At 42.0% G+C, this 22,009-nt stretch overlaps 1 protein-coding gene across 1 annotated transcript in view; it reads left to right on the top strand.

Moving 5' to 3' along the window:
• Window positions 1-15,532, top strand: part of RIN2 (Ras and Rab interactor 2) — a 191,447-nt gene extending 175,915 nt beyond the window's left edge. Inside the window, exons 11-14 of the mRNA XM_012728374.1 lie at window positions 3,072-3,377; window positions 5,170-5,301; window positions 10,323-10,486; window positions 13,678-15,532. Coding sequence (XP_012583828.1) covers window positions 3,072-3,377; window positions 5,170-5,301; window positions 10,323-10,486; window positions 13,678-14,001 — 926 coding nt within the window. The 3' untranslated portion in view covers window positions 14,002-15,532. The remainder of the gene's footprint in view (window positions 1-3,071; window positions 3,378-5,169; window positions 5,302-10,322; window positions 10,487-13,677) is intronic.
• The last annotated feature ends 6,477 nt before the right edge of the window (window positions 15,533-22,009 follow it).

The following is a 22,009-nucleotide window of genomic DNA, read 5'->3' as shown; positions in this document are numbered from 1 at the left end:
CCTTCTTGCTTCATGAGTAGAACCTGTTTTTTCTTATTGGAGAGAACTGTGCCGGTACAAGGTACTTCCTGTCATTTGGACTTATTTCCTGTTTCTTATGTTTATTAAATATTTATTAAGAGTAAAGCCAATCAAAGCAAACCAGTGTTTATGGCCTTCAAAGTATGTACTAAAAATTTTAACGGTATTAATTTTTTTCATTTGTGGTTTGAAGAGAATGGGCACCTGGGTCCTGGTCCTGGATTTCAACCCACCTAACAAATTTCACAGCCCCGTTTGTTGCAAAGGGCACCCGTGCTCAGGAGGCAAGGATGAGTGGCATGAAGGATCTAGTCAGCTTGCAGGTCATGAGCTTTCTGCTTGGTCCCCAGGAGGAGCACAGAACCCACTGGTAACCTGATGGATTCTGAAGTTAGAAGTTGTCTTGGGGTTCCATGTGAAAATCCCAGGCTGGTCTTTGTTGTTCTCTGTTTGTTTGATTTATATGTATCTTTTGAGGTTTAACTTAAATGCATGAGGTGCAGAAGTCTTCAGCGCTCAGCTGGATAGATGAGCATTTCCACAGATGTGCACGTATCCCCCACCTATAGAGAGAACATGTTCCACCACTTCCTCTCCCCAAGAAGTGGCCCATCCATTATCATCTATCCTAGTTCTGTCATAGATTCATTTTGCCTGCCTTTGAATTTTGTATAATGAGATGTTAAAGGAGATACTTGTCTTTTTTTCACACAGCATGAGATTCATCCCCCTTGCTGTTAGAGCAACAGAATGTGCTTTTTCATTGACTGAATCTTTTACTGTCTGAATTTCATTATAGTGTTCCTTTGTACAAATGTACAATCCATTCTACCCATTCCACTGGGGCTTGTCTTTGGATTGTTTCCACTTTGGGAGGTATTGTGAAGAATGGTGCTATAAATACTCATGTACATTTCTAATTAATCATTATCATGACTTTTATTCCCTTGTGGTAAGTGTAAGCTCACTATAAGAGAAGTTATCACTTATAACCATGAATGTAACTTTCAAAATCTTTGTAAAGAAGAATAAGTGCTTTAGAATAAAGAGATTATTTACTTTGACAAGCAGTATGGATATTTACTTAAAATGATTGTGTAACCATTCCAAGAAGGAGGAAACAAAAGTAATCCCTATCTAAAGGTGTTTCCTAACTCTGGACAGAAACACATTTGAAAAAAATTTAATAATTTGTTTTGAAATCTTTTCAGACGTGCAGAAAAGTTGAAGAAATAGTACAAAGAAATCTTGGCTACCCTTCACCCAGATTATTTGAATCCTAGAACTTTACCATGACTGTTTCATTGTCTTCTTTTTTGTTTACACACACATACTCTTTTCTGAGCCTAATGAATTACTTGCACACTCTGTGTGTCCTGTCACTTACTGCTTAGTGTATATTTCCTAAAAGCAGGATTTCTATTAGGAAACTATAGTAAAATTAAGACTGATTCAATGTTACCATGACTATCTAATTTGTATACTTTATTTAGGTCTGATCTAAGTCCATGTGAATGTGTTTTATAGCAAGAGGTATGAAAATACTTCAGGTACAGAATCTAATCCAAGAGAATGTGTGTATTTAATTTAAATTATTTCCTTAGAAAATATATGAAGGGATTGTATCTGCATTATATGAAAAATTCTTCCTTTAAAAAAGGACTTGCTGGCCCTCCCTGGTGGCGCAGCGGGTTAAAGCACAGCATTAAGAAGCGAAAGCCACTTCTGCATGAGTTCGGTTCCCACCTGCCCCGGAGGTGACCACATGGCGTGGCAGACCTCTCCTGGCCCGCCCGCTGCTTCCCTCAGCAGTGTACTTCATCGATCTGCCTGTTCTGCTCCCCATTCTATCTCTGGTGAAGCCTCTCACCGTCCCTGAGCCTCTGGCCTGTACCCCAGTTCTGTATGTACAAATAAATAAATCTTTAAAAAAAAGGACTTGCTTAGCTGTCAAGTGGGTGGGCAGTTGAAGGATCAAGAAGAATGTCTTCTTGAATATTTGCCTATGCTTTAAGCAGAGTAGGTATAATCATATTTAAAATAAGCATACTCAATTCTTTTGATAGTATGCAAGAAAAACTGTAAGATTTGTATTAGGGAAGATTCACTCTACTGGACGTTACCCCTTAAACCCCCCCCCCAAAAAAATGTTGGCATGTAAGCAACAATGCTGCTAAGTTCTTTAAAAAAAAAAAAGTTTATTTTTACATTATTTTGTGCATTTTTCCATCTCAGTTGTAATCCCCTTGGGTTTCCCATCACCAAATCACCCATGTGCCATCATCATAGTCCAGTGCACTTCCCTTCCCCCACCGTTTTTGAGCCCATTCCCAATTCCACCTGGTAAAATGTCTCTGATATATAGTTGTTCATCATTATTATATTTTCTCGTCTGGTCCTTTATACTCCTGCTATGAGTGAAACCATCCAGTATTCTTTGCATTCTGGCTTATTTCACTAAGCACGATCTTTTCCAGCTACGTCTGTGTTGCTGCAAAAAGCATGTGCTTATTTTTTTTGTTGTTGCTGAGTAATATTCCATTGCATATATGTACCACATTTTTTTTTTTTTAAGATTTTATTTATTTGTAACTGGGGTACAGGCCAGAGGTGCAGGGGCAGTGAAAGGATTCACCAGAGACAGAGTGGAGTGCTGAACATGCAGATTGACGAAGTACACTGCTGAGGGGAGCCCCAGGCGGGTCAGGAGAGGTCTGCCACACCATGTGAATTGCCTCTGGGGTAGGCTGGGATCAAACTCATGCTGAAGTGGCTTTAGCTTCTTAGTGCTGTGCTTTAACCCGCTGTGCCATCAGGGAGGGCCTGTACTACATTTTTTAAATCCAGTCATCTATCTTTGGGCATTTGGGTTGTTTCCATGTCTTTCCAATTGTAAATGAAGCAATTGCTGCTAAGTTTTGATGATGGTGGATTGAGTACGAGGTTATAACTCATCTGCCTTATGACCAAGGCGAAGAGTTGCAGATCCATCGTGGGAAAGTGTTTCTTCATTCACCAGGCTGTTCACGTAGCTGCTCTTTCTTTGACAGATGTGGTGTTGGAGAAAGCCATGCACAAATGCATCTTGAAGCCCCTGAAGGGGCATGTGGAAGCCATGCTGAAGGATTTCCACATGGCTGATGGCTCCTGGAAACAACTCAAGGAGAACCTGCAACTTGTGCGGCAGAGAAACCCACAAGAGCTGGGGGTTTTTGCCCCAACCCCTGATTTTGTGGATGTGGAGAAAATCAAAGTCAAGTTCATGACCATGCAGAAGATGTATTCTCCTGAAAAGAAAGTCATGCTGCTGTTGAGGGTCTGCAAGCTTATTTACACTGTCATGGAGAACAACTCAGGTGGGCTGTCTGAAATATCCGCTCTTCCCTCCTCCCTTCCAGGTCCGGTGAAGTGTCCGGTAACCTAGCTAGTGACATATTGGGCATTCTGATTCCCAGTTTCTCTTCCATTTCAAGCTCTTAATTTCACCCAGCAGGTCACAAAAATACAAGTGTTACCCTGATGTGTGTCAAGTTATTTGCACGCAATAGGTTGATAGCACCAAAAGAAGTAAACTAACAGGGCAACCAAATTTTTGTAGAATACCAATTTGTTAAAGATTTAGCTCAGAGTAGTAGATACAGATTCTATCTCTGGAGTCTGGATTCAAATCAAATCCTAACTCTGTAAATCAGAGTTAATTTTAACTATTACTAACTAGGCCTTTGGCCACCTTGACCAACCTTATAGTTTGCATATTTGGTACCTGTCATTGGATATGACCCTATCTATCATTCATACAGTAGGGATTAAAGGAGACACTGCATGTACAGCCCCAATCATTATGGAAATAATGGAAATTATCATTACCATATTTTGCTCAGTGAGGGTTTATACCAATGATTTATATAGCATGTGTCAGAAACTCATATCATTCAATAGTAGTGCAATTCCATTACAGTTATTTCATTGGCTGTACCTCCAGCTACAAACTGAAATAGTGAATTGGGAATTCATCAGAGTTATAGAATTGGAAAATTAGCCCTCAGATTTTCCCTATGCTGCTTCCTGCAGATGTAGGATTAACTATGATTCATGGCTAGTAATTGAGCCCTGCATAATCCCATGTCATCAGTGAGCCTGTTATAATTCATGGACAATGATCAACTTTTCATCCAAGTGAAATTGCTTCATGGAGAAGCAACAGAAGGAAAACACAGACTCTATTTTGCTTGAGTTGATAGGAATGTGTGCACTTTGCAAGTTGTCAAGCAAAGACATTAAAATGTGAGCTTCTGGGCTGGTAATGATGGCAAGTGAACATCACCTATGAAATTGGCAAGCATATTTTAAAAATAAGAAACATTTGCTATAGTTTGTGAAAACACTTATTAAGGTTCCTCAAATAATATCTGCCCAAGATTATGTTCTGCTGTAGCACAGTTTCTCACTATCAACAAGAATGGCATTTAAGCCGGTAATGCTTTGTTGTGGGGGCTGTCTGGCTTCCTGTAGGAAGTTTATCCACATCCTGGATGCCATTTGCACCTCCACCCCACAGTTGTGACAAGGAGGAATGTCTCTAGACAATGCCAAATGTTTTGGGGGGGAAGAGGGGCAGTGTCATTATCCACTAATGATTAATACATTTATTAGTCATATGTATATATTCAACCTATACATAATTAACACATTTATACTAATTGTGTGCTTAGATAGAATCCAGAGACATTTATTCCTGATTTAGTTAGGTCTTGTCATTGTAGCAATGATTAATTTGCACAGAAAAAAAAAAATAGGAATCAAAACCAAGAGGATGAACAGTAATAAACTCAGTACTTTGTAAACACTATCACTCGCTGAAAGTATGCTTCTATAGAATAACCTGATGCAAATCGTGAAAGCCAGGAGAAAATCTTTCATGTGTGACTCATAGGCATTCATTCTGAAATTGTCAGTTCCAGCTGGTCTCTGACATGAGTGGTAGGAGGTCACAGGCTACAGAGGATTCCAGAAACACCCACCTCTGTTTATGAATAGCACATTTCCCTAGGGTGACTCCACACTCTCTCATAAAAACATCAGTGAGATAATAAAAGACAGAAATGCTGGTCAAGCTATTCCCATCCTCTCTTCTCTTCCTCCCCCCAGGAAGGATGTATGGAGCTGATGATTTCTTGCCAGTCCTGACTTATGTCATTGCTCAGTGCGACATGCTTGAACTGGACACTGAAATTGAGTACATGATGGAGCTCCTAGACCCATCACTGTTACACGGAGAAGGTAACGTGCTTATATTTAAAAAAAAAAAAAAAATAGAGGAACTGGGTGCTTTATCTTGGTTTGGTTTGGTTTTGAGGTGAAATTCACGTAACATAAAATTGACCATTTTAAAATGAACATTCCATTTTGCACTTAGTTCATTTATAATAGTGTTTGAGCCACCACCTATATTAAGCTCCGAAACAGTTGTATCCTCCCCCAAATAAAACCCTGCACCCATTAAACAGTTTACATGGGTGCTTTTTAGACAACTACGGGTTCACTACAATTTTAGTTTTGTTTTAATTTAAAAGACTACTTTTTTCCTAATTACCAAAGTCAGGAAAACACAAAAACTGTAACCTTGTAATGATGGCTCATATTACTTCAACAGGATTGGTTGAGTAGCAATCAAAATTTTGTTCAATAGAATAAGCTTTTTTTTCTTTGATTCCAAGAGGAAATTGTTAGCTTTTGTTAAAGAATATTACCACTGCCGGAAAAATATTCTGTTGTTTGAGCATGAAATGGATGAAGGTCTTGCTTTTGCTTTTGTTTTCCCCTTTTTTGTTGTTTAATATTTTTTTACTTTACATACAAGAACTGGGTTACAGACCAGAGGTGCAGGGATTGAGAGGACTCACCGGAGACAGTGGGGAAAAAACAGGCAGATGTACTGAAATATGCTGCTGAGGGGAGCAGCTGGCAAGACAGGAGAGGTCTGCTGTGGGTCACCTCACTAGACAGGGATCAAACTCTTGCTGCAGTGGTAGCTTCAGAGTGCTGTGCTTTAACCCCTTCCGCCACTTGGGAGGGCTCGCTTTCACCTTTTTTTAAATTTTGTTTTAAGATGAAAATAGCATTCATTTTCTTTTCTATTTTAAAAATCATAACAACTACTTATTCTTATGTAGATATAATAATAAATATAGACTGGGGTAAAATGTGCTCTGCTTCCTTTCACTTTACCTTGACAGTTCAGCTTTCTTCCTGTATCTGTGTAATCCCAACATCTCTTGGCAGAAAATTCTCCTTACACATCGGTTAGGTATTTTATCATGGAAATAATTCGAATGTTTGTCTTGGGAGAGAGAAGCTTCATATAAGCTGTGACTTCTATGAGTTTGTCTTTTTATAGGAAAGCCAATCAGTGTCTGTGCATTATGAGCCCTGTCATTCTGTTTTCATGTACCCCTGGAAGAATCCCCCCCCAACCCTGAGCAGTTATTTGTTACATACAATTTTTTTTTTTCTTTTCTATAGTGAGCTTTGGTCTGAGTGGAGTGAAAAGGTCCATGTGCTAATAGAATCCCTCAGGGACTTCATCACTCCAGACCTTTCCCTGGAGAGATTTTTTTTTTTAATTTATTTATTTATGCATACAGAACTAAGATATGGGCAGAGGTACAGGGGCAGTGAGAGGAGTCATCACAGACAGAGTGGGGAGCAGAACAGGCAGATTGATGAAGCACACTGCTGAGGGGAGCAGCGGGCGGGTCAGGAGAGATCTGCCGCCCTGTCTGATTCAGCTCCTTGGCCAGGGATCAAATTTGCTGAACCTATTGCTGCTCCTTTCACAGTGCCTAGCTTTAACCCGTTGCACCACCAGGGAGGGTTCCTTCCCTGGAGAGATCTTAAGTGTATTGTCCACCCCAGAAGTTTCTTTAATGTCCTCAGTCCTTGGGACTTGGTTTTATTTCCAGAGAAACTCCAGAAAAGGTTCTAGGGACAGTGAGGAATAGCTTTTTCTTTCTGGCCCCCCACTGCAGCCAGATATGATGAATTTCTTTCATCCTTCTACCCTTCACCTTTTCACAGTGCCTCATTAATATTCACAAGACAGGACCTCCAAGACAGGACCTCCAAGACAAAAACCCCATGACCCTGCTTGGAGCTTCCTCGCCTGCTCTGGTCTGGGGTTTGACAGTAGAGGAAAAAACTTATGGATTTGTTAGAGACTAACAAGGGACCCTACTGTCTGAGCCGCAAGTCCTTTCTCCTACTGCATCATTATTACAATTCTATATGCCTCCAGGATGGGTGTTTCTGTTTTTTGGTAGAGGGCGAGTATGTGGAGGAGAGAAGGGTTTCAGTCATTATTAATTCTAGTGAAAATGTGTCAAACTGTTGAAGCTTTAGAAAAAGTCCACTCAGAAAGTGACCATCCCATTGTCCCATTGACAATGTGCGCTGAGAACAAATATATTTCTATCCTGTGGCCCAAAGGTCAAGATAGCATTACCTGCCACCTTATCCCAGCATTTCCTCAGAGCAAGACCCCGTGCTGGGCACTGTGGTGGCAACAGATAGGCAGGTAGCTGTTCTTCCAGGAATCATCAGGGAGAGACCAGGACCAGTTGACAAACATACGGGCACCTGGCGAGCTGAGTTGAGACTGGTGACTGCCTTCCCTTCAGTGCATCTCGAGCTTCTTGGCTGCCTTCTCAGGGGGAGCAGTGCGAACAGGGCAGCCCTGTCTGGTGGGCTGTGGTTACAGCCCCGGCCTTCACATCAGCAAGCCAAAGCTATGCAGACTGGGAGGATGAGGTTGTGGAGCGGAGAGATATTTCAGATCCGGCCCTGCTCAGCCTTCCCAAAGCCCTCTCTGGCTTGGGAGACAGCAGCCCTTGTCTCCTTTCTGCTGTTTAAGCAGGTATTTTCATTTACGGAAAAGGAGTCATGGAATCCTTTTTAAGTGCACAGCTCTTGTGGTATGGCTGTAGTTTTGCTGGAATTTAAAACCTTTCTCTAATTGCATCCACATGTTTCCAAGTGTGGTCAATATTGGGTTTCTAGCATTTTGAGCTTTTCTCCTTATTGGCCTGAGAAGCTCAGAGCCTTGGAATCTAAAAATTTGACATCCAGAGGAAACATTCTCCCTCCCAAACTTGAATGTAGCAGTTCTTGATTCCAGCTCCAAAATTGACAGCTCCGTGCACTCTTTCTTTAATACTCATACCCAAGCCTGTTTTTCCCAAAATCCACGCATGGCATTTAAATTCTGTACTCCTTATTTCCACACTCAAATTATGTGCTGATTTGTTCACAGGGCAAATATTTAGTGAAAATTAGCATCTGAAAACTGTGCTAGCATTTGGGGGCTGCAGGTGACCTTACTCCTAGGTGGTAGGGTAGGCACACTATTCAAAGAACCAAAAGCTCGACATGCCACAGGAGCGAGCAAAGTGTATTGTTCAGAGGGGTGAGATGCTGCCATACCCTCATTTGGGACCCAAAACAACAAAGGTGTGTTTCTTTGTTGTTTTACATCCAGTGTGATTCTCAGAGGATTCTACTCATGACCCACATGATGTGGTCCATTTGACATCTTGAATGTTGTCACTGGTGGAGCAGAAAGAGAGTTTTTCGAGATTTTGCGTTACCAGCTGACCACTGTGGTCATGAAAGTGATACTTTCATACAAAACTTATTCACCAACCGCTATAACTGATGTTCCCTGCAGAAAAATTACTAGGGTCTTTTAATAAACTGATAAACTTCTGGGCAAGGGGCATTTAGGTGCTTTGCGTCTGGCGTGGGCTCATGATAGGATTCAATAGGTTTTTTGACAAAGAATGTCTGTCAGTTAAGAGTATGTTGGACCCAATCAGGGAATTTAAAATTAGGGATGCCCTCTAATGATGCTTAATCTTGCAGTTTACAAGTTCCTTCCAGAACATCAAGAATTTATGGCCAAAAATTATGAAAACATCTTTATATAGGTGTAGTAAATCTTCTGTCACTCAAGAACTGCAAGACATCCTTCCTAAATGCACCATCAAAGGAACATCTTACTTTTCCTTGTGAATTAGTTTTTCTTATTTGTCATCTTACTTTAGCTCCAGAAGAAGAAAGGGAATCAGGAGGGAGAGATAATTAATTTTCAAGTACTCAGATTTCCCTAAACATATTTGTACAGACTGCTATTCTTTCAAGCTATTTAGTTTACTTATAATTTAAGAAGTATTAATTCCTATAAGAAAAGCCCCAAAGCAGGTTATTGCAAGGAGCTCAGTGGAGGCCTATCCCTAAGGCAAATGTTTCTGGCCTTGGAGCAACTGACCCTGCCTCTCTTACATGCCTTCCCACCTCCAGCAGGCCTCCAGGCCCTGACTTCTAGGAAAGCGCTGTCACAATTGTGCTTAAATAACTGAGAGTTTTTAAAGGGTCAGGAAACCAATAAGACTTTTTTTTTTTAAATAAAGTTTATTGAAGTTTCTGTCTGTATTTACATATGATACAAATGGTAAATATAACAGGGAGGGGGTCCCCACCCCACACCCTTCCCTATTGTCAAATCCCCCTCCCCCCAGCATCATTAAAAATTCCTGCATAGGGCCCTCCCTGGTGGTGCAGTGGTTTAAAGCACAGCACTGAGAAGCTAAAGCCACTTCAGTATGAATTCGACCGACCCCAACCCCTGGAGTTGATCCACATGTCAGGGCAGACCTCTCCTGACCCACCTGCTGCACCCCTCAGCAGTGTACTTCATCAGTAGGCCTGTTCTGCTCCCCACTCTTGTCTCTGGTGAATCCTCTCACTGCCCCTTTATCTCTAGCCTGTACTCCAGCTCTGTTAGCATAAATAAATAAGTCTTTAAAAAAAAAATCCCTGCATAAAGACAGGTTAACTCACCATAGATCTGAGATGTATAGCAAGGGGTGGGGGAGGACCGGAGTCAAAACAAGGGAAGGAATAGCACAAGAGACTGTGATGATGGATCTTGTGTGCCTTGGTGGTAGGGGAACTCCAGGGACTACATCTAAAGGACAAAAGTCAAATACTGCCCAACAATGAGTAACAATGTAAGAAAATAAATCAGTCTCATCATCAGAAAGATAATTTAGAGGCTTTTGTGCCTCACCCACTGGAATGAAAATTCCCTCAGTGGAAACAGCCAGCCTTGGTGTGGGCCTCAGTCACCAATACATCCAAGGTGACTTGCTTCTGTGGTCCCACGGGAAAGGCATGTGAGAGAATATCAAGAATGGCCTTACTGCTCTCGGCCCCTCACTGAGTCTCACTCCTTCTGCCCTTTCTAGGAGGCTATTACTTGACTAGCGCCTATGGAGCACTCTCTTTAATAAAGAATTTCCAAGAAGAACAAGCTGCAAGACTGCTCAGCTCGGAGACCAGAGACACCCTGAGGCAATGGCACAAGCGGAGAACCACCAACCGGACCATCCCGTCTGTGGACGACTTTCAGGTGCGCCGGGGAGGTGATAGCTGTGGGGTCCTGCTCTTCCTTTGTCCTCCTGGGAGGCAGAGCTGCTCCCAGGAGCACATGCAACTCTGGGCACACAGACAGTGCCTCTGCCAGCCACTGCACGGTAAAGGAATATTTTAAACCACTCTGCCTGGCTGTTTCACTTCTCTTTTTCCTTGCATTAAAAATAGATATGGGTTTGGCACAAGATTTGCTGCCTTTAAGGAAACAAAGTCAAATTATGGTGGGTATTTTCCCCCAGGACAGCAGGGTGCTGCACACCTGAGCAGATGGGAAGCCAAAAGCAGGAAACTGGCCCTGGCATGGGGTGTTTATTTCCTCAGGACACTGGCTCTGTGGACATAGCAGTGTTAGCACCAGGTTTGCCTGGTTTGCTGGAAAGAGGGAGAGGCACTGTGGTGTCTTCCTTCCTCTCCTTCCCTTTCCTGTGTCCAACCCCAAGACCAGAGGATCCCAGAATTGCAGTGGTAGCATCAGCTCTGACAGTTGGTCGGGACAAGCATCTGAACCAAGTTTTGCCTGGTTTGCCATCCAGAATTTTCCATGACCATATGCTAGTGGCCAGGAACATGGGACTTTCAAAGAACTTGTTTCTTAGGGAGGAGAGGCAAATTAGGGATCTAATTAGAGGCCCTACAGATCTTTATCCAACACAACCACCCTCAATGTGTTCATAGTCTGTGAAATGGTGAGACTGTTCATCAGTTACAAAGCCACTCTGTGCTTTGTTTCTATCTGTCATATGGTGAATTTCCAAGCACGACAGATTTATTCCCATGTCCAGACTTATGGGGCTTGCCTTTATTTGCCCTCTTAAAACTCTGAAAATAGAGCCCTCCCTGGTGGCGCAGCAAGTTAAAAGCACACCACAAGAAGCTAAAGCCACTTCAGCATGAGTTCGATCCCTGCCCCAGAAGGTGACCCACAGGGCATGCAGACCTCTCCTGACCTGCCCACTGTTTCCCTCAGCATTGTACTTCGTCAGCCTACCTGTCCTGCTCCCCACTCTGTCTCTGGTGAAGACTCTCGCTGCCCCTGAGCCTTTGGCTTGTTCCCCAGTTCTGTATACATAAATAAATAAATCTTAAGAAAGAAAGAAAGAAAAAAACTCTGAAAGTATTCAAAAGTATACATTATACATTTGAGTCAAAGTCAGCCCACTAGGGAAAGCACCTTTTTCTCCAAGATGATGCTATTCTCAGATAAAGATTTCCAAGCACTTAAGTCTAGAAAACAAGAAGGCAAAATTTGTGCTTCCCCATATCTTCTTTAGATTTTTGAGGAACAGTCCACATGCTAAGTGACTTAGCATATGTGGACCCTTGGGACACTGGGTTATTGGCTATCCTAGCAGGGGACTCCTGAGGAAATGAAAGCCTCATTCTTCTATCTCCGATCAGCCGCCTGTAACTTCCTCTGCCCCCTCCCTCTTCTCCTTCTGGAAATTCTAACCTAGACATTCCCAGTCACCATGGGCCCCTCCTGCTGAGCTCTCCTCTCACCCCACCCGTACCCCCAGCCTTGCTCACCTTAGAGATACTGACTTTCTTAAAACATTACCCAACACAGTGCCAGCACTCCACTGGTATAAAAACAAACACTCAGACACAAAACTCTACTTGGAACCCCTTATTAGAGGTGATCGACTTGCACATAAGTCTCGTCACAGTGGAGAAGCAGCACCCCACAGGGGCGAGGGTCCCAGAGTGCTGCCTTTGCCACCACTAGCTATGTGAGCAGTTCTTCCACTGATGTCATGGTTCTCAGGAGCCAGTGAGTGAAGGCACAGCATGTGTGCCCGCCAAGTGTTAGGGACTTGGGGTGGGATAGCAGAGGAAGGAGCCAGTGAAATGAAGGTGGTAAATTTGTACTATCCTTTCCCAGAGCTTTTCCTTCACCATCCCAGTAAACCTCATGGTAACCACAGGGGACTCTGAGTGCAGATCATTTCCCTCCTCCCCTGACTAGGTTTAGAGAAGGAAGAGGTATTTGTTTGCTATCTGAAAATCTAACTTAACTGGATGTGATAACTCTGCTCCTAAGGAAGTAGAAACTGGCAGCTTCAGGGCCAGGAAATCTCAGTGAGCCTTATTTGGGTATAGAAGTCTTTTCACCTCATGTGGGCTTTTTGTGTGAGATCATGGGTTCTTGTGTTTCATGACGGTGTTTGCCTGGCACTAGTCACTGTGCCAGCCTGGCAGACTTCTCCTTTTACACTCCTGCAAGACCACATTGCATGTAATCGGCTCCGTCTCCAAAGGTCTTTGGCAGAATCAACATTCTCCTCCCACTGACTCGTTCCACGTGGCACTCAGAACCTGGTATTAGGTTGAACCACATAAAATTTCCATTTGGGAAGATAAAAAATTGTCAGATATCAGCAGTATGTTATGGCTTAACCTAACATACATCACGGCCTTTGCTTAGCCTTCAGTAAAAGTTAGTTAAAAGTGAGTCTAGGGCCCTCCCTGGTGGCACAGCTAGTTAAAGTGCAGCACTGCAAGCAAGCTCAGTGTGAGTTCGATCCCCAGCCCTGGAGGAGACCCACATGGTGTGACAGACCTCTCCTGACTCACCTGCTGCTCCCCCACAGCAGTGTATTTCAGTACATCTGCCTTTTCTGCTCCCCACTCTGTCCCTAGTGAATCCTCTCACCTTCCGTGCACCTCTGGCCTGTACCCCAGTTCTGTATGCATAAATAAATAAATCTTAAAAAAAAACTAAAATTTTAGCAACAAAAAAGCCTAGTCTATATGTTGTGTCTACGTTTTTAAAATGTCTCGTCCTGCTGACTCCTGGTTCTGGCTCTTCTGCTGTTTGGTTTCTCTTCTAGGATGGAAATAAACCCAATCTTGGGTCTGGTTCACACTGTTAGCCAAGGACTTTTACCTGGGCCCTTGCAGGGATGCTGAAAGATCAGAACAGCGCTATCTGGACTCCCTGCTTCCTATATTTGCAATAGATTAAAATACAACAATTCAGTCCATTTAGTTATTCTCCCCACTGTCCAAATTCAGATCAACCTCTTTCCTTGCATTTGAAACCTTTGTCCTAACGTTGGACATTCTCAAGAGCCAGAACCTGGAAATAGCCCTTCCTCCCCATCCCTTCATGCTCCACCTCATTTCCCCTTCTCATTTTTGTTCCCTGCCTCTCTCTTCCACCTGCAGAATTATCTTCGAGTCGCATTCCAGGAGGTCAACAGCGGCTGCACAGGAAAGACCCTTCTAGTGAGGCCTTATGTTACCACTGAGGACGTGTGTCAGCTGTGTGCTGAAAAGTTCAAGGTAGGGGACCCTGAGGAGTACAGCCTCTTCCTCTTTGTTGATGAAACGTGGCAGCAGCTGGCAGAGGACACTTACCCCCAAAAAATCAAGGCTGAGCTGCACAGCCGCCCACAACCACACATCTTCCATTTTGTCTACAAGCGTATCAAGAATGATCCTTATGGTGTCATCTTCCAGAACGAGGAAGAAGACTTCACCACCTCATAGAAGACACTTGGGACTTCCCAGCGGTGTATCCAAAAGGAGGTTAGGAACTTTGCCTTCCAGCTTCCACCTATTTGTGCTTGAAACTAAGTCACCTCCTTGGGGACTCCTCAATTCAGCGACTAAGCCATCCACTGGCCAAGGGCATCTCTAGTCATATCATCCAAGCAAGGTGGCTGAAGTTTAGGAAATAGGATTCTCCTTCAGAGATGAAGAATTGCATTTGATGGGTCAAATGTCCGGAGATTTTTACTACCCAACCCCCTCCCAGCCAGGTCCTAGGTTGGCGCTTGTGTATGTGTAAGTGCTGAATAAACATTTAAGGTACAAGGTGTCTAGAATTCAACAGCAGGTGTCGTTCGACAAGACTGTCCGATGCAGTGCGTCAGGTTCGCCTCAGCTCCATCCTTTTCGCCAATCCCTTTTTTCTTTTCTTTGTTCTTCTTCTTTTTTTTTTTTTACAAAGAGACTTTGTGTTTTTATATATTTCATAGAAATGTTTATAGCAGTTGCAGGTAAACTGTCAGGATTGGTTTTTAAAATATTTTTGTAACTTTAAAATATTCTATAATTATGCATGTGATTTTAACATTTAATATTCAAAAAGAAATCTCTTGCTGGATTTGAGAGTATTGCATTTTAAAAGTCTCTCTTCTGTAACTGGATTTTTGGCAACTTTGTGGGGAGAGACTGCTGGATTTCTTAAAGCAATGTATTACTGACACTGGCCACAGAATGCCTTTGGAACTTTGATATGCCGTTACCTTGTCCACACGCAGTGATATTGTACTTTTTCGTGTTTTAATCAAGTGATGTTGAGACTCGAGAGAGAAATGAATGTAGAGAAAGGTCGAGAGAGAAATACAAATTCTAACAAAGGACTAAGGAGTATAGTCTGCTGGTTCAGGCTCCTGGAAGGACTTGGGGATGGAAGGAAGATGGAAGGAACCACCTACTCTGAAAACACTGTAAATAATGCAGTGAGATATGGCAAAATCTACCCACTATGTTATTCACCTTTGGAAATAGTTTTGAAATCCTACAAGGGAAAATACAGATAACATTTTTTACCTCCTTCTACCTACATTAAAACTAAAGGTATCAACGTATTTGGGATAAAAAAAAAAAATCAATCAATAGGTAATGTGACTTGCATTGATTTAAATCCGATGCTGTTTGGAAACAAGTTTGCAAATAGACCAAAAAGTGCATCTGTATTATAAGAATGTATGGTGAAGTTAAATTTCTGTTTCATAAGATCTATCTGGGAGTGCACCAAGTGTGAGGGTCGTGTATCAGTGTAACACAGGTTGTGACAAAAGTAACCTGGGTTGTACTTTGTGAAGAAGGAAGTCATCGGATCTGGTTGACTTTGTACCTTGTATCTTCTCCAGCTTTTGCTGTCCATCTAGAACCCTCAGCACAAACTGTGTTGTACTTCCTTTTGTAAATGATTTTTTAAATGGAATTTTGCACATAATACCTTGTAATTCTGTATGATAATCATGTGTGAAAATAATTTTTGAAATATTCTGGGTTGTCTTTTTTTTCTTTAAGAAATGAAATATAATTATGCACCGCACCATGTCATGTAAATCTGAAATCCACAGGTTAGAAAATCCCTAAAGAGTCAACAGGAAAATGTATATTTTTAGCAATATATTGCTGATAAGAGGCAGTCATCAAGAAAAAGGAAAAGGTAGTCTTCCAACCTGCAAGGATTTCCATTGTTATGGAGCATAGCACTTGGTGTAGGATTAGATGGATTTATGAAAACGATCACAGTTAATCAGAAAAGGAGTTAGCTGGGCCCTGGAACCTTGTACAATATTTGCAGTCCTCTGGCTGAGAGTTTGGTGCTGCTTCAAAATCAAGAGGGCAGAAACTCTTGCTGCCTTATTCCCTGTGTTTGGAACTGTACCTTGCAGACAGTATAGGTGCTTCATAAGTTCCTGTTGACCCTATAAGTTCTTCTAACCTATCAACAACCTGGTTACTTAAAGAGCAAGATGCTACTTTTTGTAATGAGTTAAAAGTGATTGTTCAATCCATATAGCTGTCCTCCTGCCCTCCAAAGTAAGATCATCACAAATCAGTAACCTGCTGACTTCCAGCAGGTCATAATATCTGGAGGGGAGCTGCCTTCAGCAAGATGAGAGCAAGATTAAAATAGGAAAAGTTAGTGTGAGCAGAAGAAAACATCACGAGACAGCTCTTGCTTTGGTCATTGGGCAATGTTTCCCTGCTGAAATGACAACATGTGTCTTTACTTTTTTCCTCCACGCAGACATTTCTCACTTCTCAAATTGTCAGGAAACAGATTTTGGCAGAGTTTGGAAGGCCTAAGTAGAGAGTAAAAATATACATGCTGGGTGGAGAGAAAGAAGAACGTATTTTAAAGTCTAAAAAATACATTTAAAAGTTGAAAACTGGCCAGAGGAAAGGATTTTTTTATTTTCATTTTTGTATGCATGGCCAAATATGTCCCCCTTGGGGACACAGACTAGAAATAGAAACTGTTAAAATGACTTTGTGTCATCTGGAAGTTACAACTTGAGATGTATAATAAGCAAACACAAGGGACAGGAAAGGCTGGTGTGAGTGCTTTCATTCAGAATGCAGCTCCCTGTCCCTTGGGCAGCTCTCTACCTGCATCATCTTTCGGAAGGTTTAAATGAGAACTCCTTTGGTTATTAAAAGCATTGCTGGATAGCTTCCCAAATGTCTGAGAAGAATGGGATCGCTCATGGAATGCAGGTATTTTAGTAACATGGCTGTCACTGATAGTAAAATGCTAAAACCCGTCATTTTCCAGGCCATTTTTCCTTGTGTTGAGGACTGGCTTTCAACAGATCACAGCAATGGAGCTGTTTGCTGTGTATGAAACCCTTACCCAGAGCAGGTCGCCTTAGACCATTTTCTTGATGAATTTTAGGCCAAAGATATTTGTCATTTAGTTAACCAAAATCAGGTTGGCAATAAGGAGACATTCATATAGCATTGCAGAATTGGGAACAGAATTGGGAAAGAAGGAAAAGAGAAGGAGGGTGGAAGGAAAGGATGGAGGGAGAGAGGAAGGGAGGGAAAAAATCTAGTGTTCCTCCCAAAGAACAGACTATTATTTGAAGATCTATTTTTCTCCAATATGGGTGGGAGCGGGCATAAATTTTTCCAACATGAACTCTGACTTTGCCAGGAAAGTAGGCACGAGAAGTTTAAAAAAAAAAAATTTTTTTTCAGAAAGATCTGGATGACACTTATGGTCTGCCTGGTGCAGCAGGAAAACTCTCCAGCAAAGCCTGGATTAGAGTGAGGCAGTTGGGCGCTGTAGAGAGCTTTGCCCAATTGTAATTAACCCTTACATTCCAAAGTGGAACTCTGCAGAATCCCGAGGCCCTCTAATCAACATTCAGTCTGTCCTTAGATAAATCAGAGTATTTGGATTAAATACATTGGGACCACCATCCAGCCCACCTTGTGGGTCCATCCTGGAGGAGGAGGAGCTCAGAACCCCAGGATCAAGCGTGGCCAAGTCCAGACTCAGCTCAGAGTTGAGACTGCACACCCTGACCTGTCAGCATCTCTTGGCCCCTGCAGTGGCAGAGGTGGTAAGAGGGGGAGCCCTGCACCTTGGTAACCCTTGGTCACCTGGGAGAATTTTCACTTCACACAACTAAAGGTATTTGTGCTGTAGTTTAGCTCCATTTCTTCCTTTCCTCTGTTTTTTTCCCCTATGACTCTGGAGGGTGGGTTTACTTTCATACAGTAGATTTCATAAGAGTAGACAAGACTCCTTGCCAACAAGTGAGCTGTGACTTGCCTCATCTCTTTCACAACATGTTCTCCCAATTACAGAGACTCAAAGCATGAGCTGGGCCCCACAGCAAACAGCACCACCTATCTGTCTCTGTGGTCAGAACTCAGTGCTTTCTGTCCTGTTTGGGCTAGTATCTCAGCTTCGTCAAATCACCTGCATGTTTTTTGTGGGTTTTTTTGTTTGTTTGTTTGTTTTGCATAGAAGAACTGGGGTGTAGGACAGAGTTGTGGGGGTAGAGACCGAGTGGGGAGCACCTGCAGGTTTTTAAAACTTCTGATGCCAGGCTACACAGACCATCAAAACATCAGTAGAGGGGCCCCAGTCTACATAGAGTTCCAGCTACATAAACTACTGTGAAATCAGTGCTGAGAATCAATGGCTTAAGTCATGAATAGATAGGTCATGAGACGGAAATACATCTAGGAGAGCTCGGACCTTGTCTATGCCCCGACACCTAACCAACTGTAAGTGCTTGAACTTATTCCATGAGTTCAGGCTATGTACGACTGCAGTTGTTCTATTTTAAAGAAATATGAAGTCAGGCAGAAGTAATCTATGAAGTTTTCTAGTTAACCACAATAGAAAAGGGAGGTTGATGAGATCGATGAAAATATGTTACTAAATTACTAGTAATTTATTTTATTAGTAATATGCTTTACTTAACCCTTGTTATATCAAATATAGTATTTCAACCATTAATCAATCTCAAATATTAAAGAGGTATTTTGTACTCTTTTATAAAATTGTCTTCATGCACTCCCTGGTGGCTCAACAGATTAGGATGCCGTACTGCAAGCTGGCCACAGCCACTTCAGTACAAGTTCAATCCCTGGCCCTGGAAGTGATCCACATGGCGTGGTAGATCTCTCTTGACTCCGCCCACTGCTCCCCTCAGCAGTGTACTTCGATGATCTGCCTGTTTCGCTCCCCACTCTATCTCTGGTGAAGCCTTTCACTGCCCCTGCAACTCTGTCTTGTACCCCAGTTCTGTATGAATAAATAAATCTTTAAGAAAAATAAAATTGTCTTCAAAATTCTGTGTGTATTCTGCACGTCATGCTTCATTTTATACTAGCCAGTTTCAAATGCTCAAGAGCCATGTATAGCTAGTGGTTACCATATTGAACAATAATATATTAGGAATTATTTTAAAAACCAAAACCATAACACATGCATATATAATATAATAACATCCCGAGAAATACAAGCACATTGTCAAACAAGTTCTTATTGACTGAAGACATCAGTAGCATCTTGGCTCATCAGGGCTTTCAGGAATTACATCTGCACAAGATGCTGAAAACAGCACACCACAAGCACCTTCAGTATTAGTTATTAGTATTACTGTCACTAGATAACTTCAAAATTTTCCCACTATTATTTACTTCCACTTACACATTTATAATATCTGTTGGAAAGTTTCTTGTAAAATAGAGGAAAGGTAGTCACAGGTTTTAATATATGTTAGATTAGGAGAGAGATAGAATACCCAGTGTGGGAGAATTAAAATTTTAGTAAAAGTCATCCATAAATTTTGCTGTTGCTGGTGGTGGCCTGGGATGGAATAAGGTGCACATTGAACTAGGGTAACTATGGTCCTCTGATGAGCCAAGAAGCTAGTAAAAACATGACCAGAACCAGTAATTAGTGGCAACAATTGCCAACAAGGGGGAAAGGCATGAAAGGAGGTTGCAGAGTCAAGCTTTGCCCTCTTCCCAGTCAAGGCCAGAGTGAAATCCTGAGTAGAACAATCTCTGCCCCTCCTTTCCGAGAAAGGAGGTATTACTTAAGCAAAAGTGATTTTCTTTCTTGACAACCTTTATATAAGGACTGCTACTGACTTTTAACTTTATCATATTTACTAATTTAGGTAGATATTTATACCCACATATCTATCATTTAATAGGATTATTCTTAAAGCATGTGCTTCATCAAAAAAAAAAATAAGGTACTTGATATGTTTTGCTTAACTGTGATTCTTATTTCTTGTCAATCAACTCAGAGCAATCAGCTTTCAAAGATTCTTTGACCATTGAACGTAAACATATGCCTGAACTAGCTTGGACGTTGGAAAGCTTCTGTCTTTTTCAAAGAAGATTTATTTATTCATGCATACAGACTTGGGGCACAGGCCAGAGGTCCAGGGGTGGTGAGAGGCTTCATCAGAAACAGAGTGGGAAGCAGAACAGGCAGATCGACAAAGTACACTGCTGAAGGGAGCAGCGGGTGGGTCTGGAGAGGTCTGCTGTGCCATATAGATCACCTCCTGGGCAGGGATTGAACTCACACTGAAATGGCTGCGGCTGCAGCTAGCTTACAGTGCTGAGCTTTAATCCATTGTGCCACCAGGGAGGACTGGGAAGCTTCTATATTTTACAAACACAAGGAAATAGTACTTGGCAAACTGCAAAATTTCACTGCACAGCTTGTGAAAGATTTTCCAGCTGAAAATACCATCCATGGACCAAGTACTGCAGTTCCTAGGAACTGACTAGAATCTCAGGTCCCTCCCAGAGCTGCTGAATCAGAATTTCTATTATTCTGATTGATGATCCATGCTCACACTTAAGTTTGAGAAGTTTTAGTTTAAGGGATATTTGGGTCAATAGCATTTGTGCAGTTGAGATGGTTAAATAAATGTGGGTACATTGTTGTTATAACTCTGGAGGAAAGAGAAAAAATATCTTGTGTTGATTACTATTAAAAAGGCATAATTGGGCCCTCCCTGGTGGCGCAGCGGGTTAAAGCACTGCACTAAGAAGCTTAAACTGCTTCCGCATGAGTTCGATCCCAGTTTCCCCTAAGGAGATCCACATGGCGCGGCAGACCTCTCCTGACCCACCCGCTGCTCCCCTCAGCAGTGTAGTTCGTGGATCTGCCTGTTCTGCTCCCCACTCTGTTCCTGGTGAATCCTCTCACACCCCACATCTCTGGCCTGTATCCCAGTTCTGTATGAATAAATAAATAAATCTTTAAAAAAAAAAAGCACAATTGAATATGAAATTACATATAACACCTACAAAAAGCATACAAGGCAGATGTCAGGAAACAGGTAGTTAGCTGATGACTCGAGTATATTCTTTTTGCTTTTGTTAGTAAAAAGGCCCAAAGAAAAAAGTCTATGAAGAAAGACTGAAACTTAAGAGGAAATGGTGAAGATAAATTTAATGACTGTGTCATTTCCACCTGGAGTTGTTTTCTTTCACTTCTGACCAGGTAAGGGCAAACAGAAGCTGAGTCAGAAGGTTCTGTCTGCAGTACACACAGACGCAGGTGCAGGAACATGATCCTGTCATCAGACAATTAATTAGTCATACTGTCTGTGCACAATGTAGGAACTTTATGAGTTTTTTAATTTTCTGAAAAGACAGCCAGTTTTCTTTTAAAGGTACTTCATTCCCAGAGGATATATTAATAATAGGGCCATGTTACTCATAGATATGGAAAATGTGACAGATATATTTAATCAAATGTATTTGGTGACCAGCGGTGACTTATTTAAAGCACCTTTGATGAGTTCCTTGGGACTTACTAGCCAGCTATTGCAAGGGAAAGAATGGTGTGTCTTGTTGTAAATTTCCATTTCTCCAGGCATTGATTGTGCATGATCCTGAGCTCTCCTCGGCTTTTCTCCATAACATTGATTCATTCTCTCTCTCTCTTTCTTTGCAGGTAGAAGGAATGACTTGTTTTTAAAAAAAAAAAAAAACAAATAGAGAACATATCTGCCAAAGTCAAATATTTCCAAGTGTATAATGAAGAAGCAGTTCCTGACTCCCTGCTTCCACCACCCCATTTCTAATTGATTCTCTCCTAAGCAACTTATCCAACAGCATTTTCCATTGTTTATCTCCATATTTCTAAAAACATATTTATACTGTACTGATTTCTTTCCCAATATTGAGAGGAACTGAGACCAAGAAGGACCAGGGGGACGGGGAAGGCTGACACACGGGACAGTGATTTTAAACAATATAGGGACAGACAGAACAAAACAGCTCCCAAGAAAATTGAGGTGTTTTACAGAAATGTTGCTGAGCTAGCCACCACCTAGAGTAAGATCCAGTTTCAGGATACTTAAGGAACAGAGAAACAACCACCAAGAAACTTCCTGAGCACTCAGTACCTAATCAATAGTCCGGCACACTGGGCAGTTGGGAGCCTAACAGGCTGCAGTAAACGGGTGCCCTCCCT

Source organism: Condylura cristata, unplaced genomic scaffold, assembly GCF_000260355.1.
Source record: "Condylura cristata isolate star-nosed mole 26May11 unplaced genomic scaffold, ConCri1.0 scaffold00022, whole genome shotgun sequence".
In the NCBI taxonomy this organism is placed as follows: domain Eukaryota; kingdom Metazoa; phylum Chordata; class Mammalia; order Eulipotyphla; family Talpidae; genus Condylura; species Condylura cristata.
This window is presented reverse-complemented; position numbering and strand designations above follow the sequence as displayed.